The sequence below is a fragment of the Carex rostrata genome, chromosome 12 (genome assembly GCF_964058835.1).
Source record: "Carex rostrata chromosome 12, lpCarRost1.2, whole genome shotgun sequence".
NCBI lineage: Eukaryota > Viridiplantae > Streptophyta > Magnoliopsida > Poales > Cyperaceae > Carex > Carex rostrata.
The window spans coordinates 12,483,560-12,499,144 of NC_135929.1; the positions used below are offsets into that span (position 1 = coordinate 12,483,560).

General features: G+C 39.3%; 1 protein-coding gene across 1 annotated transcript; it reads right to left on the reverse strand.

Moving 5' to 3' along the window:
• Nucleotides 1-14,204: 14,204 nt before the first annotated feature.
• Nucleotides 14,205-15,585, reverse strand: LOC144563555 (peroxidase 2-like). Its single transcript, XM_078313050.1, has 2 exons — nucleotides 15,381-15,585; nucleotides 14,205-15,141 (listed from the first exon to the last, which is right to left on the reverse strand). Exons 1-2 carry the CDS (start codon nucleotides 15,540-15,542, stop codon nucleotides 14,389-14,391), a joined length of 915 nt encoding a protein of 304 aa, XP_078169176.1. The 5' UTR covers nucleotides 15,543-15,585; the 3' UTR covers nucleotides 14,205-14,388.

The following is a 15,585-nucleotide window of genomic DNA, read 5'->3' on the forward strand; positions in this document are numbered from 1 at the left end:
AAAAGAAATTCGACATTTATACATATCCTTTGACCAGATAATGCTTGTAATTATGAATTTCATATAATTTCATCAGTATTTGCCATTTAAAATTGAGCCAATAATTATGGACCGTTCATTTTTGTATGATCAATCAATGGTGGATCTGCAATTAAATAATTTCAAATTAGTTTTTTAAATGATCAAGAGAAAACATTGAACGTAACCAACAAAAAAAATTTGAAGTTTCGATATGTGGAGGCTTCGATCCAATGCGAAGTATTTATAGCCCTACGATGTTTGTATATTCCGTTAGCTTGATAGATTAGTAAATGAACATAAAATTTCATCAAACTTCACTGCAACGAAATGAATATGATATTCTTCAATTTGAACGGTTCCGATCGACCGTTAGACAATGTATACTTATGGATCTTCATTAACTCACATTACAAGAATTCATGTTCTATGTTGATACTTGAAGGGTGTGAGTTATTTGTGCAACAAGCATGGTATGCTATGTAATTGTTTTTACAAATCATTCAGTAATTAACAAAACATGTTCTTCCATTTATTATCACATTAATTTAATTAATTTCGTTATAATTTGTTCCAAATAAATAAAAAAATTTCATAAAAAATAACTCATTCTTTAATGATGCCACGGTTCACTAAAAAAAATACTAAATAGCTAACCAAATCATATAATGTATAACTTTCAATTCTTACGTAAATTAAACCATATAAAGTTTTCAAATGAAATTAATTTCATTCCATAATTAAAAAACAATTACAAATTATACCATATATAATGCCAATCATATTCAATTAATTACAATAATAACTAAAAATTGCTCTGTTAACGATTATACCATATATAATTCCAATCATATATTATTCCATTCCATAAAATGACAACAATAAAATTATACCATATATAATTCCATTCCATAAAATTGCTCTGTTAACGATTGATCTCTAGAAATTTGATTTCCAGAAATTTGGTTTCCGTCCCAGACAATTTTCATTTCCCTCCCACTTTGACCCCTTAGCAATTCGGATCCATAAAGTAATTCAAATTGTGAGTGCAGATTCGGACCATTCGATATTTTGTGGCACGAATATTAAAGCGATCTGTGCATTCACCTCGGACCAGATCCTCACAATTCAAGTTACTTTAGGGACATTGGACCCAGACAAAAAACCCTAGAACTTATCCCCTCTCCCGCAAATTACCCTCCCTGTCAGCCACCTTGTTATTTCAATTTTATTTGTTCACCCCAATCCCCTTTCTCCCTCCCTCCGTCTCTCTGTCCCTCGCCGCTCAACCTTGAATGCTGGCAAGTGGTATTGAATCTAGGCGCGCCTCTCTCTCAGAAGTGCTACTCTCTCAAAACCCGATCAAATCGATCTCTAGACCATCCTCAAAACCCGATCAAATCGATCTCTAGACCATCCTCAGATCTTTCGCTCTTAGGCTTAAGAACCCGGCTAGTAGTGTTTCCAGATGGCAAGATAATTGGGTATTTACAACCATAATACAACACTCTAATTGATGGTGTTTGGAGCACTCTGATAGTGTCTCTATATGACAAGATGATATGGCATTTGTAACCCTAATACAGCAACCAACTGAAGGTGTTTGGAGCACTCTGCGGTGTTTCCATATTGCAAGATAATAGGATATTTACAAACCCAATACAACACTGTAATTAAAGGTGTTTGGAGCACTCTAGTAGTATTTCCAGATTGCAAGATAATAGGGCATTTACAATGCTAAAACAACACTCCAATTGATTGTGTTTGGAGCACTATAGTATTGTCTCTATATGGAAAGATAATTGAGCATTTGCAACCCTAATACAACACTCCAATTGATGGTGTTTGGAGCACTCTAGTAGTGTCTCAATATGGCCAGATAATAGGATACTAGTATTATACCCGTGCGTTGCAACGAAGATATATTATAAGAAACAAATATATCAATGAAAAGAATAATTATCTAAAAATTAAGACATGTTAATAGAAAATTTATATGATTTTGTATTTTTAATTAACTTTAATCGTGATCTCTAATAACAATTTGATGATGTGATGATTCTTTATTTTTAAGTACCAATAATATCAAATAATAGCTCGATTCGAATCTAATATCAAATATCATACAACAATTCAATATCGACATATAATATGATATAAAAAACATAAATAAAAAGTGTTATCATGTGTATGTATATGATATATATATACACACATATTATAAGAGAAATATATACTCACACACACGTTTCAATTTTGTGTTCTTCTTCTTCTTTGTTTCTAATTTAGAATACACACACACACACATTGATATATTATATATTGAAAATATAGTTTAAATTACCCACACCAATATGTATAGAAACAAAGAAAGAGAAATAAGGAAATAAAAAAAAATGATTTCCATTATGATCCGTATAGAAACGAAGAAGAAGTAAGGAAACAAAGAAATAAGAAAATAGAAGGTCGAGTCTTCTTAATTGAAGAGGAGAAATATAGAAACAAAGAAATAAGGAAATAAATAAATATATCGCTAAATTTTAGAATTTGTTCAATTTTAATTGTAACATATCGTGTGGCAGCACATGTGGTGAGTATGCTTTTAACTAAATTTAGACTTTTATACATAAAATAGATGCATTTAATCAAAAGAAGACAAATTATGTAATTGGAGGGCTGAGATCAAATCCGAAATTTCATCTTTCAATCATAGTCGTTGGCGAATCGGACACCGAACGTGCTTAATAATAGAATGGAGATTTTAACTCTAGTACAACACTTCAATTTAAGGTGTTTGGAGCACTCTCGTAAAGTTTTTGGATGACAAGATAATAGAGCATTTGCAACCCTAATACAACACTCCAATTGATGGTGTTTGGAGCACTCTAGTAGTGTCTCCAGATTAGGGCATTTACCACTCTAATACAACTATCCAATTGAAGGTGTTTGGAGCACTCTAGTAGTGTTTCCAAATGACAAGATAATTGGGCATTTACAACCATAATAAAACACTCCAATTGATGGTGATTGGAGCACTCTAGTAGTGTCTTAATATGGCCAGATAATAGGATATTTTAACTCTAATACAACACTCCAATTGAAGGTGTTTGGAACACTCTAGTAATGTATCCGGATGAAAAGATAATACGGCACTTACAACCTGAATACAACACTCTCATTGATGGTGTTTGGAGCACTCTAGTAGTGTCTCCAGATTATGGCATTAACCACCCTAATACAACTATCCAATTTAAGGTGTTTGGAGCACTCATGTAGTGTTTCCAGGTGGCAATATAATAGGGCATTTACAACCATAATACAACACTCCAATTGATGGTGTTTGGATCACTCTAGTAGTGTCTCAATATGGCCAGATAGTAGGATATTTTAACTCTAATACAACACTCCAATTGAAGTTGTTCGGAGCAATCTAGTAATGTTTCAGGATGGCAAGATAATAGGGCATTTACAACCCTAATACAACAAACCAATTGATGGTGTTTGTAGCAATCCAGTAGTGTCGCTATATGGCAAGATAATAGGGCATTTGGAACCCTAATACAACACTCCAATTGAAGGTGCTTGGAGGACTGTAGTAGTATCTCAATATGGCAAGATAATAGGATATTTACAACCCTAGTACGACAATCCAATTGTATTGTTTTGGAGCACTCTAGTAGTGTCGACAGATGGCAAGATAATCGGGCATTTACAACCCTAATACAATACTCCAATTGAAGGTGTTTGGATCACACTAGTTGTCACACCCCGCGGCCACGGGTCGTAACAGTCCCCCGCCGTAAGCATACAACGCCGTGTATGCTTACAAGGCTACTCACATTTCAAACCAAACAACAAGCAATTCAAACAAGTTTCTAATATATATATCAGAGTACACAGTCTGGTCAGCATATAATACAACAAAAGTATCTCATCCGGATACCAACCACGAGGCCTACCCTAAATCTATACAACAAAAGATATCTAGGGTCATATACTGGTAAGCTACTAAGGCCTACTACTCTCGTGCCTCTCCGGAATCAGTCGCACCAATACCTGTAAAATAACGGGGAAGGTGGGGGTGAGAATAAATTCTCAGTGCGAATTTGCCACATTTGAATTATTGGACTTGCAATCAAACTCTATATTCAATAATGAAACCCAAACAACAACAATGCAAACAGTTATATAAGAAAACATAAATAACAGAATGCCACTACTCGACAACAGTTAATCAACCTGAAACACAGTTTACGGAATTTCCAAGATGAATCTCAAACACAACATATATTTTGGCTTAACTCGATTCCTAACTCAGTTCAGTAGGGCTTGTAGCAATTACAGATGTTCTTTCGAGCTGAACCTTTATCAAACCCACATCTGTAGGGTTACTGACACCTACAGATGGCCAACCGCTGGACCCTTTATCTGACACCCATCTGCAACCGCTTGGCTTAACAGTTTATTAAGGTCTGGTTCAAATCATGTAAAGAAAATCCACTTTAGAATCGTTTCCAATATTCGTCATATTCAATCGACCGTTCAAATGCATTAACACGTAGGAAAATGCTACCGAGCCATAGACGTTACACAAGTCAACCACGATTTCCAATCACACATCTCATAACATAATCACCCTCCCTCGTCCCAACCGGTACTGGGAATATCGAGGGCCGTTCACCTAAGGCCATTTAGGATCCTGGGAATCCAAGTCAGCATACAGCCCGACTTGGCAAATTAATTGGATCCAAGTGCTTAACTTCGTAAATCCATTCACACACATATCAATTCCACTCGTGGTGACTTTAAATCAAAATCAGATCACAATAGATCGACATAACCTATAACCATACCAGTATGCAAATCATTCAATTCAGATCAATTCGAGTTTAATTTGATTGGGCTATGCAAATGCTCTACGCAATTCAGTGATGCAATCAATGATATTCAACATGACAAACGAAAACACAGTTTAATTCCTGAAAATAAAGTATCAAACAAGTCCAAGAATCCCGCACCTTAGTATGACGAGCGTACCGCTTAATTTAAGGATCGGACGTCTCGTATTGTCTCGCAAGTTCTTGCTCGACCGAGCCTACACCTATATTATACGTATACTTGGTTTAATTTGGATTCAGTGGTCCATACGTTTACTTAGGGTTTGTACAGTCCTAAATCAATTCTTATGTTTTGGTATCGATTCTTTTCGGTTCTTTCTTTCTTACCAAAATCTCACATAACGGTACACAATTCCATCTAGGCCCTCTAGCCTTATACTATTTCACTTTGGTAACCATCAATCACCGTTTCACTACTTTGGTTCTCGGATCAATTCGATTCACCGTTTGGTTAACCCTAATTTGGTCAAAACATCAAATCAGCCGTTAAATGTTCTAAAAATTCACGATCAGGAGGCAACCCTACCGATTACAAGTCTAATTGGTCGGGTTAAACAAATCAAATCACGATTATGCCAACTTTCAATTTTGGCACGAAACCCTAGAAATCAGATTTCATAAATCGGAAGAAATCGGGAAAAAGATTGGCAAACAAACTAGTAAGGAGTGTAGAGGAACTAGTCCTCGAGAAATTCGAACACAAATCTCGGGTTTAAAACGAGAATCTGAGAAATCGAGAAAATTCGAGTTTTCGAAAGAAATAAGGAGAGAAAGAAATACCAAATAGAAGGGTTCGGAGAGATCCTCGGCTGCTTTCTCGGTTCCAGACTCGATTTCTCGCAACAATCGGGAGTCTGAACGAAACGGAAACTCACGGGATCTTTTCCTTCTCTCTTAACCGAAATTCACTTGAAAATGGGGAAAATGGTGAAGTGAGAGAGAAAGAAGGTTTAATTTGGGTTTTAGGGTTAAAATTACCCTGAATGCGGATTAGCCAATCCGCACTGCGGGTGACTTAATCCGCACTCGAGACTTAGTCGGTTGTCAGCCGAATCCAGGAAAAGTCCGAGCCTACTGCGGATGAACCTGATCCGCACTGCGGTTCAACCTCATCCGCACTCACTACTTAGCCGATTTCAGAAAAATTCAGTGCAATACAGAAATTCATGAGTGCGGCTAAACCCATCCGCACTGCGGATCCCTCACCCGCACTCACTACTTAGTCATTTTTTTGTCAAAATTCCAGAAAAAGTCTGAGCCACTGCGGATGACTTCCACCCGCACTGCGGTCAATCTAATCCGCACTGAGTCTATAAAGTTCCGAAATCTCGAAATTTCGACGCGGTTTCAATTCACAATTAACTTATTTAGGGAAACCTTAATTAAGGTTTAAACTTCCATTTTATTAACACAATTAACTTATTTCTTTCTTTTAATTCATTTCAATTTAATTGTAAAAATTTCGTAACGTAACATTTCTCCCCCCCTTAGAATAAAGTTCAGTCCTCTGAACTAAATTGCGTACCTGATTCGTTGAATAGTTCCGGGTACTTCTCACGAATGGTTTCCTCATGTTCCCATGTTGCTTCCTTAGTCGAATGGCGTCCCCATTTGACCAGGACAAGTTTAATCGTCTTGTTCCGAAGTTGCTGTTCTTTTCGGTCCAATATCTGCATTGGCTCTTCTTGATAGGACAAGTCACCTTGGACATGCAGGTCCGAGTGATCAATGCAATGAGACGGATCTCGTACGTATCGGCGCAATTGTGACACATGAAACACCGGATGAACCCGGTCCAATGCTGGTGGCAATGCAAGCTCATATGCCACCGGTCCCATTCGCCTCAAAATCTGAAACGGTCCAATGTATCTAGGACTTAACTTGCCTGATACACCAAATCGGTGTACACCCCTGACGGGTGAAACTCGAAGCCACACATGATCCCCTTCTTGAAACTCCAACGGTCTTCTATGCACATCCGCATATTTCTTTTGTCGCTCTTGGGCCGACTTAAGCCGACTCAAAACGACTTTCGTCTTTTCCGCAATCTCTTCTAACATCTGAGGTCCGGTAGGTGAATACGTACCTGCGGGTCCCCACCATAGCGGTGTGCGACACTGCTGTCCTGTAAGTGCCTCTTGTGGTGACATTCCGATACTTGAATGGTAGCTATTGTTGTACGCAAACTCTACCAAGTACAAGTGGTTGATCCAAGATTCTCGGAAACTTAAAGCACAGGATCGAAGCATGTCCTCCAATGTTTGTATGGTTCGTTCGGATTGACCGTCGGTTTGCGGATGATGGGCTGTACTGAATCTCAGTTTCGTGCCCATGGCTTCTTGAAAGCTTTCCCAAAAGTGAGATGTAAATCGAGGGTCTCGGTCGGAGATAATGTGCCTCGAACATCCGTGGTATTTAAACTGGTATTGCAGGAACAAATCGGCTAGCTCTCTTCCGGATGTCTCGATCCGGAGTGGAATGAAGTGTGCAATCTTCGTCAACCGATCCACTATTACCCATATGGCATCATATCGTCCAACGGTTCTCGGAAATCCAGTCACGAAGTCCATAGTGATAGACTCGAATTTCCGCATGGGTATCTCCAAAGGTCTTAGTAAGCCCGCCCTCTTCCGTCTATCTGCCTTAACTTGCTGACAGACCTGACATTTCTCCACATAGTTTTGCACGTTCCTTTTCATCTTTGGCCACCAGAAATATCGCTTTAGATCTTGATACATCTTGACTTCACCAGGGTGAATGGTATACCCCGAGTCATGCGCTTCTGACAGAATCAGATTCTTCAGTTCTGAGTCATTCGGAACGCATATGCGGTTATGGAACCGCAGAATACCATCTTCGTGGAGTTGAAATGGCGAGTCTGCATTTGACTCGAAATGTTGTCGGAATTTATGGCACTTTGGGTCCTCTTGTTGTGCTGCTCGAATCTGTTCGTGTAACTCTGGTCGAACCTCGACCGCGGTCAAGATAATCGAGGCAACTGTAGCTGTACCTGCACTATTGCTCGCTCCAATCAATCGAGATGAGGTTTCCAATGCAAACTCACGGGATGCACCCACGTGCAGATTCATTCTTCTCATATCTTCGAGGAGGTGTGTCTCGCTGGTGATAATCGATGCCAGATTGATCTGACTCTTCCTGCTTAGCGCATCTGCTACCACGTTTGCCTTTCCGGCATGATACTGGATATCCAGATCGTAGTCCTTCATCAGCTCCAACCATCTCCTCTGCCTCAAATTCAACTCCCTTTGAGTGAAGATATACTTCAAGCTTTGGTGATCCGTGAAGATACGGCACTTCACTCCATACAGGTAATGCCGCCAAATCTTTAAAGCGAAGATCACTGCAGCTAGCTCCAGATCATGGGTCGGATAATTCTGTTCGTGTGATCGTAACTGCCGAGAAGCATATGCTATAACATGGTCCTTCTGCATCAATACACATCCCAAACCAGATCCGGATGCGTCGGTGTAGACGGTATACTCCTCGTCGGTGATGGGCATGGCAAGAACCGGTGCAGTTACCAACCGACTCTTCAACTCCTCAAAACTTTGATCTTGAGTGGCACCCCACTCAAACTTCACACCTTTATGCAAAAGCTTCGTAAGGGGAGCAGCTAACTGTGAGAATCCAAGTACGAACCTTCTATAATATCCGGCTAGCCCCAGAAAACTGCGAATCTCCGTAACTGTTTCTGGCCTCTTCCAATCGGTCACCGCCCGAATCTTTTCTGAATCCATGGCCAACCCTTCACCTGATATCACGTGCCCAAGGAAGGCCACTTTCTCAAGCCAAAACTCACACTTCGAAAACTTTGCGAATAGTTGATGATCCCTCAATCTCTGTAACACTATCCGCAGATGTACCTCATGACCCTCACGTGACCTTGAATATATCAGGATGTCATCGATGAACACCACCACAGTTGAATCCAATAGGTCGTGAAACACTCGCTGCATCATGTCCATAAATGCAGCCGGAGCGTTCGTTAGCCCGAACGGCATCACCATATATTCGTAATGCCCATAGCGCGTTCGGAAGGCTGTCTTTTCCACATCAGTCGGACGTATTCTCAGCTGGTGGTACCCCGTTCTCAAGTCTATCTTGGAGTAGATCGAAGATCCTTGCAGCTGATCAAACAAGTCGTCGATTCAGGGTAACGGGTATCTATTCTTGACGGTTACCTTGTTCAGTTCGCGGTAGTCGATACATAACCGCAAGGTACCATCCTTCTTCTTCACAAACAACACCGGAGCACCCCATGGAGATGTGCTCGGTCTAATAAACCCGCTTTCCAGCATCTCTTCTAATTGGGCCTTGAGTTCCTTCAATTCTGCAGGAGCCATACGATACGGACTCTTTGAAATTGGAGTTGTGCTCGGCATCAACTCTATACCAAATTCCACTTCTCGCTCGGGTGGTAGTCCGACTATCTTTTCTGGGAACACATCCACGAATTCTGACACCACCGGAATCGTATTTATCTCTCTAACTTCCGTAGTGGTGTACACTACTGCCGCCAGAAACGCATTGCACCCTGAATCGATCAGATGTCTAACTTCCACCGCTGAAATGCACGATATTAACCCTCTAACTTTTCTACAATTAAGCGTGCGCAACATACCTGTAGATCCGGCCTCACTCATATGAACGATTGGCTCGTTCTGTGGATCCTGAATAGGATCACGATTCCTGATTCGAGGTCGTCCCCTACCTCGACGTCCTTCCATAATTCTTAAATAAGAAGAAATATTTATTGAATTTGCATATACTTATCTCATAGAATGAACAAGTCGTTAGCCTTAACGATCCCAAGTATAACGTACCCCACTCACGTATCCTATCAGTCTGGTTAGGGCTTAAAACCTATGCTCTGATACCACCGAAGAGAGCTGTCACACCCCGCGGCCACGGGTCGTAACAGTCCCCCGCCGTAAGCATACAACGCCGTGTATGCTTACAAGGCTACTCACATTTCAAACCAAACAACAAGCAATTCAAACAAGTTTCTAATATATATATCAGAGTACACAGTCTGGTCAGCATATAATACAACAAAAGTATCTCATCCGGATACCAACCACGAGGCCTACCCTAAATCTATACAACAAAAGATATCTAGGGTCATATACTGGTAAGCTACTAAGGCCTACTACTCTCGTGCCTCTCCGGAATCAGTCGCACCAATACCTGTAAAATAACGGGGAAGGTGGGGGTGAGAATAAATTCTCAGTGCGAATTTGCCACATTTGAATTATTGGACTTGCAATCAAACTCTATATTCAATAATGAAACCCAAACAACAACAATGCAAACAGTTATATAAGAAAACATAAATAACAGAATGCCACTACTCGACAACAGTTAATCAACCTGAAACACAGTTTACGGAATTTCCAAGATGAATCTCAAACACAACATATATTTTGGCTTAACTCGATTCCTAACTCAGTTCAGTAGGGCTTGTAGCAATTACAGATGTTCTTTCGAGCTGAACCTTTATCAAACCCACATCTGTAGGGTTACTGACACCTACAGATGGCCAACCGCTGGACCCTTTATCTGACACCCATCTGCAACCGCTTGGCTTAACAGTTTATTAAGGTCTGGTTCAAATCATGTAAAGAAAATCCACTTTAGAATCGTTTCCAATATTCGTCATATTCAATCGACCGTTCAAATGCATTAACACGTAGGAAAATGCTACCGAGCCATAGACGTTACACAAGTCAACCACGATTTCCAATCACACATCTCATAACATAATCACCCTCCCTCGTCTCAACCGGTACTGGGAATATCGAGGGCCGTTCACCTAAGGCCATTTAGGATCCTGGGAATCCAAGTCAGCATACAGCCCGACTTGGCAAATTAATTGGATCCAAGTGCTTAACTTCGTAAATCCATTCACACACATATCAATTCCACTCGTGGTGACTTTAAATCAAAATCAGATCACAATAGATCGACATAACCTATAACCATACCAGTATGCAAATCATTCAATTCAGATCAATTCGAGTTTAATTTGATTGGGCTATGCAAATGCTCTACGCAATTCAGTGATGCAATCAATGATATTCAACATGACAAACGAAAACACAGTTTAATTCCTGAAAATAAAGTATCAAACAAGTCCAAGAATCCCGCACCTTAGTATGACGAGCGTACCGCTTAATTTAAGGATCGGACGTCTCGTATTGTCTCGCAAGTTCTTGCTCGACCGAGCCTACACCTATATTATACGTATACTTGGTTTAATTTGGATTCAGTGGTCCATACGTTTACTTAGGGTTTGTACAGTCCTAAATCAATTCTTATGTTTTGGTATCGATTCTTTTCGGTTCTTTCTTTCTTACCAAAATCTCACATAACGGTACACAATTCCATCTAGGCCCTCTAGCCTTATACTATTTCACTTTGGTAACCATCAATCACTGTTTCACTACTTTGGTTCTCGGATCAATTCGATTCACCGTTTGGTTAACCCTAATTTGGTCAAAACCTCAAATCAGCCGTTAAATGTTCTAAAAATTCACGATCAGGAGGCAACCCTACCGATTACAAGTCTAATTGGTCGGGTTAAACAAATCAAATCACGATTATGCCAACTTTCAATTTTGGCACGAAACCCTAGAAATCAGATTTCATAAATCGGAAGAAATCGGGAAAAAGATTGGCAAACAAACTAGTAAGGAGTGTAGAGGAACTAGTCCTCGAGAAATTCGAACACAAATCTCGGGTTTAAAACGAGAATCTGAGAAATCGAGAAAATTCGAGTTTTCGAAAGAAATAAGGAGAGAAAGAAATACCAAATAGAAGGGTTCGGAGAGATCCTCGGCTGCTTTCTCGGTTCCAGACTCGATTTCTCGCAACAATCGGGAGTCTGAACGAAACGAAAACTCACGGGATCTTTTCCTTCTCTCTTAACCGAAATTCACTTGAAAATGGGGAAAATGGTGAAGTGAGAGAGAAAGAAGGTTTAATTTGGGTTTTAGGGTTAAAATTACCCTGAATGCGGATTAGCCAATCCGCACTGCGGGTGACTTAATCCGCACTCGAGACTTAGTCGGTTGTCAGCCGAATCCAGGAAAAGTCCGAGCCTACTGCGGATGAACCTGATCCGCACTGCGGTTCAACCTCATCCGCACTCACTACTTAGCCGATTTCAGAAAAATTCAGTGCAATACAGAAATTCATGAGTGCGGCTAAACCCATCCGCACTGCGGATCCCTCACCCGCACTCACTACTTAGTCATTTTTTTGTCAAAATTCCAGAAAAAGTCTGAGCCACTGCGGATGACTTCCACCCGCACTGCGGTCAATCTAATCCGCACTGAGTCTATAAAGTTCCGAAATCTTGAAATTTCGACGCAGTTTCAATTCACAATTAACTTATTTAGGGAAACCTTAATTAAGGTTTAAACTTCCATTTTATTAACACAATTAACTTATTTCTTTCTTTTAATTCATTTCAATTTAATTGTAAAAATTTCGTAACGTAACACTAGTAGTGTCTCCGTCTGGCAATATAATAGGGCATTTGCAACCCTAATATTACACTCCAATTGTAGATGTTTGGAGCACTCTAGTAGTGTCTCTGTAGGGCAAGATAACACAACATTTACTACCCTAATACAACATTTGAAATGAAAGTGTTCAGAACATTCTAGTCGTGTCTGCAGATCGCAATATAATAGGGCATTTACAATCAAAATACAACACTCCATTTGAAGGTATTTGGAGCATTCTATTAGTGTCTACAGATGGCATGATAATAGGGCAATTACAACCCTAATACAACACTCAAATTGATGGTGTTTGGAGCACTCTAGTTGTGTCTCTATATAGCAAGTTAATTGGGCATTTGCAAGCCTAATACAACACTCCAATTGAATGTGTATGGAGCACTCTAGTAGTGTCTCCAGATTTGGGCATTTAGCATCCTAATACAACTATCCAATTGATGGTGTTTGGAGCACTCTGATAGTGCATCTATATGACAAGATGATATGGCATTTGTAACCCTAAATCCGTGATGGATTAAACATCTAACGGTTCGGATCGGTCGTTTGGACTTTAAATCCGTGATTTATAGTACAATGCATAAGGGGGTTCATGCATTGCAATGCACCATATTAGCCTACCTCTATATATATATAGAGAGAGAGATAGGCTAATGTGCTTCCATAAGCACTTGGCCCGAAGTGCTGCCACCTCATTTTTGATTTTTCAAAATCCAAACAGTCGATCCGAACCGTTCATCTTGTTCTCTATATTAATATCTGCTTGGAGACCAAATTTTACATTTTTTGGAATTTTTTTTGCTATTTATTAAGCCACTTTGAAAATCGCTGATCCAACGGTGAACCCCTGATTTTACTGTTTGGCAAGCCACCGTTGGATCAGCGATTTTCAAAGTGGCTTAATAAATAGCAAAAAAATTCCAAAAAATGTAAAATTTGGTCTCCAAGCAGATATTAATATGGAGAACAAGATCAACGGTTCGGATCGACTGTTTGGATTTTGAAAAATCGAAAATGGGGTGGCAGCACTTCGGGCAAAGTGCTTATGGAAGCACATTAGCCTATCTCTATATATATATATATATTTAAATATATATGTATAATTAAAAATATTTAAATCATACGATCGAGTAGCTAAGCAGCCGAGAATGTAGATCCGATGTTGAATGCTTTTTCGTACTTTGTCGCACGGACCTTTTATATATATATATACACACACACACACATATATATAACATAAATAATGAAGAAAGATAATGAAGAGAAAACATAAAACATAAATAACATACATACATATATACATAAATAAATGAGGAGGGATCAAGTTACAACAAGTTACCACATCTATTTTCTACATTTTTAAAGTCCAAATCGTCGATCCAAACCGTTAGATGTGATCTCTACAATAAAATGTGCTTCGAGACCAAATTTTACATTTTTTAGAATTTTTTTACTATTTATTAAGATGGGTACAAAATTCAATGGTCTAAATTTGACTAGTTTTTGTACCCATCTTAATAAATAGTAAAAACACGTTCTTCGTTTTAAAATGTGCTTGGTGACCAAATTTTATAATTTCTTTGAAATTCTTTTACTATCTTTTCAAAATTTTGAAAATCATTGCTTTGTTGAATATTTTTTTTATTTAATGAAAAGTTGTGATTTTCAAAATTTCTAAAAAAAATAGTAAAAATTTCATAAATTTCAGTTCAACTTAGCCAGAAGTACATAATCGACAATGAATTATCAAAAAATCACACCAACTTTTATGTCACAATAAATTCCTGATTAACGTGACTGTGAGATGATACATCAGCTTACTGATGATTAAACCAAATTATTGTAACACACCGGGATACATGCAAATAATTAATTAAAAAAAGAACACATAAATTAAATCATGCACACATTGGCAATGCACATTCTCTTTAGTAATTGTAATTCACAACACGGCATGTCTTTCGGATTTCACCCTGGGTCCCACCAATGTTACCCATTTTCACCATCGATTCCCCGAATTTTGCCGCAAAGAACTCAGGTTTAGTTCGGAAGTCATTTAGAAGGTTCAGCGTCTCGCCGCTTGTCAGGAGGCTCCAGTCTGAGAAAAAGAGTCCCTTGAGATCTGCAACATTCTGGTAATACTGGTTATCCAGCTTCGTTGGTGTCACAAAATCCTGCGGTACAACACCGTCGTCGTTTGCATTTTGTGGGCACTTGGTTCTCAGAAAAGAACCAAAGCCTTGATCCATGGTGGGGTCGATGGTTGGGTAGAGGCGGGTCGTGAAGGAGGAGCAGTGAGAGCGGCCGATTGAATGAGCCCCAGAAAGTGTGACCACGTCATCTGTAGAGAGCCCTTGGGCTGCAAAAAGTGCCTTTACAACTGTGAGATTGTGAAAGGGAGCGGGAAGCGACTTCAAGACCTCATCTGCAATGGACACCCTTCCGTCGAGCCTTCCCGAAGGGATTTCATAAGAGATTCTTCCCAGAAAATAAGACGCGTCTCGTGCTGCAAAGGCGATGATATCTGCACATGAGACTACACCGGGACAGACGCGTTCCAGAGTTTCTTTCGCCTCATCGATCACTTCGAAGCCACGGAGGCTGGGATTGTTCACGACGGACAACTTCTCAGGGTTCGGGTTTTGTGGCGATGGGTCTAGTAGGACGGAAGCATCACACCCCTATTAATTGTAACATATAATAACTGTATGATTAAGGAATAAATAATTTTTCAAACTAGGTCTTACTACTTTTAAATGGCAACATAATAAGAAGGTATTGGTAAGTTTAATGTTGAAACGTGAAAAATTTCAAAAAAAATAATTAAAAAAAAAAAAACTAAACACAGAGTAGGTATAAGTTAAGAACATAATAATAATATATAAAAGTACGTTAAGTGAAGAATAAGTAAGATAGATACCCTAACAAAGCAGTCATGGAAGAACATTCTGATGACGCCGGCACCGAAGCCCGGATCCATTGCAATATACTTATGGACTACAGCTTTCACTATTATTTCTGCTTGTGGACAAGTTTTAGCACACTTGGTGTAGTAACCTACTTCAAGAGAAGTGGTTGACATTACACCAAATAGGAGGATACATGAGAGACAAGCTAGGATTTGA

What these genes read in the sequence shown, in the direction of transcription:
- LOC144563555 (XM_078313050.1), bottom strand. Translation starts at nt 15,542, where the DNA reads ATGTCAACCACTTCTCTTGAAGTAGGTTACTACACCAAGTGTGCTAAA. An exon ending in TCCATGACTGCTTTGTTAGG is followed by an intron (nt 15,142 to 15,380) that starts GTATCTATCTTA and finishes TACAATTAATAG; the next exon opens with GGGTGTGATGCTTCCGTCCT.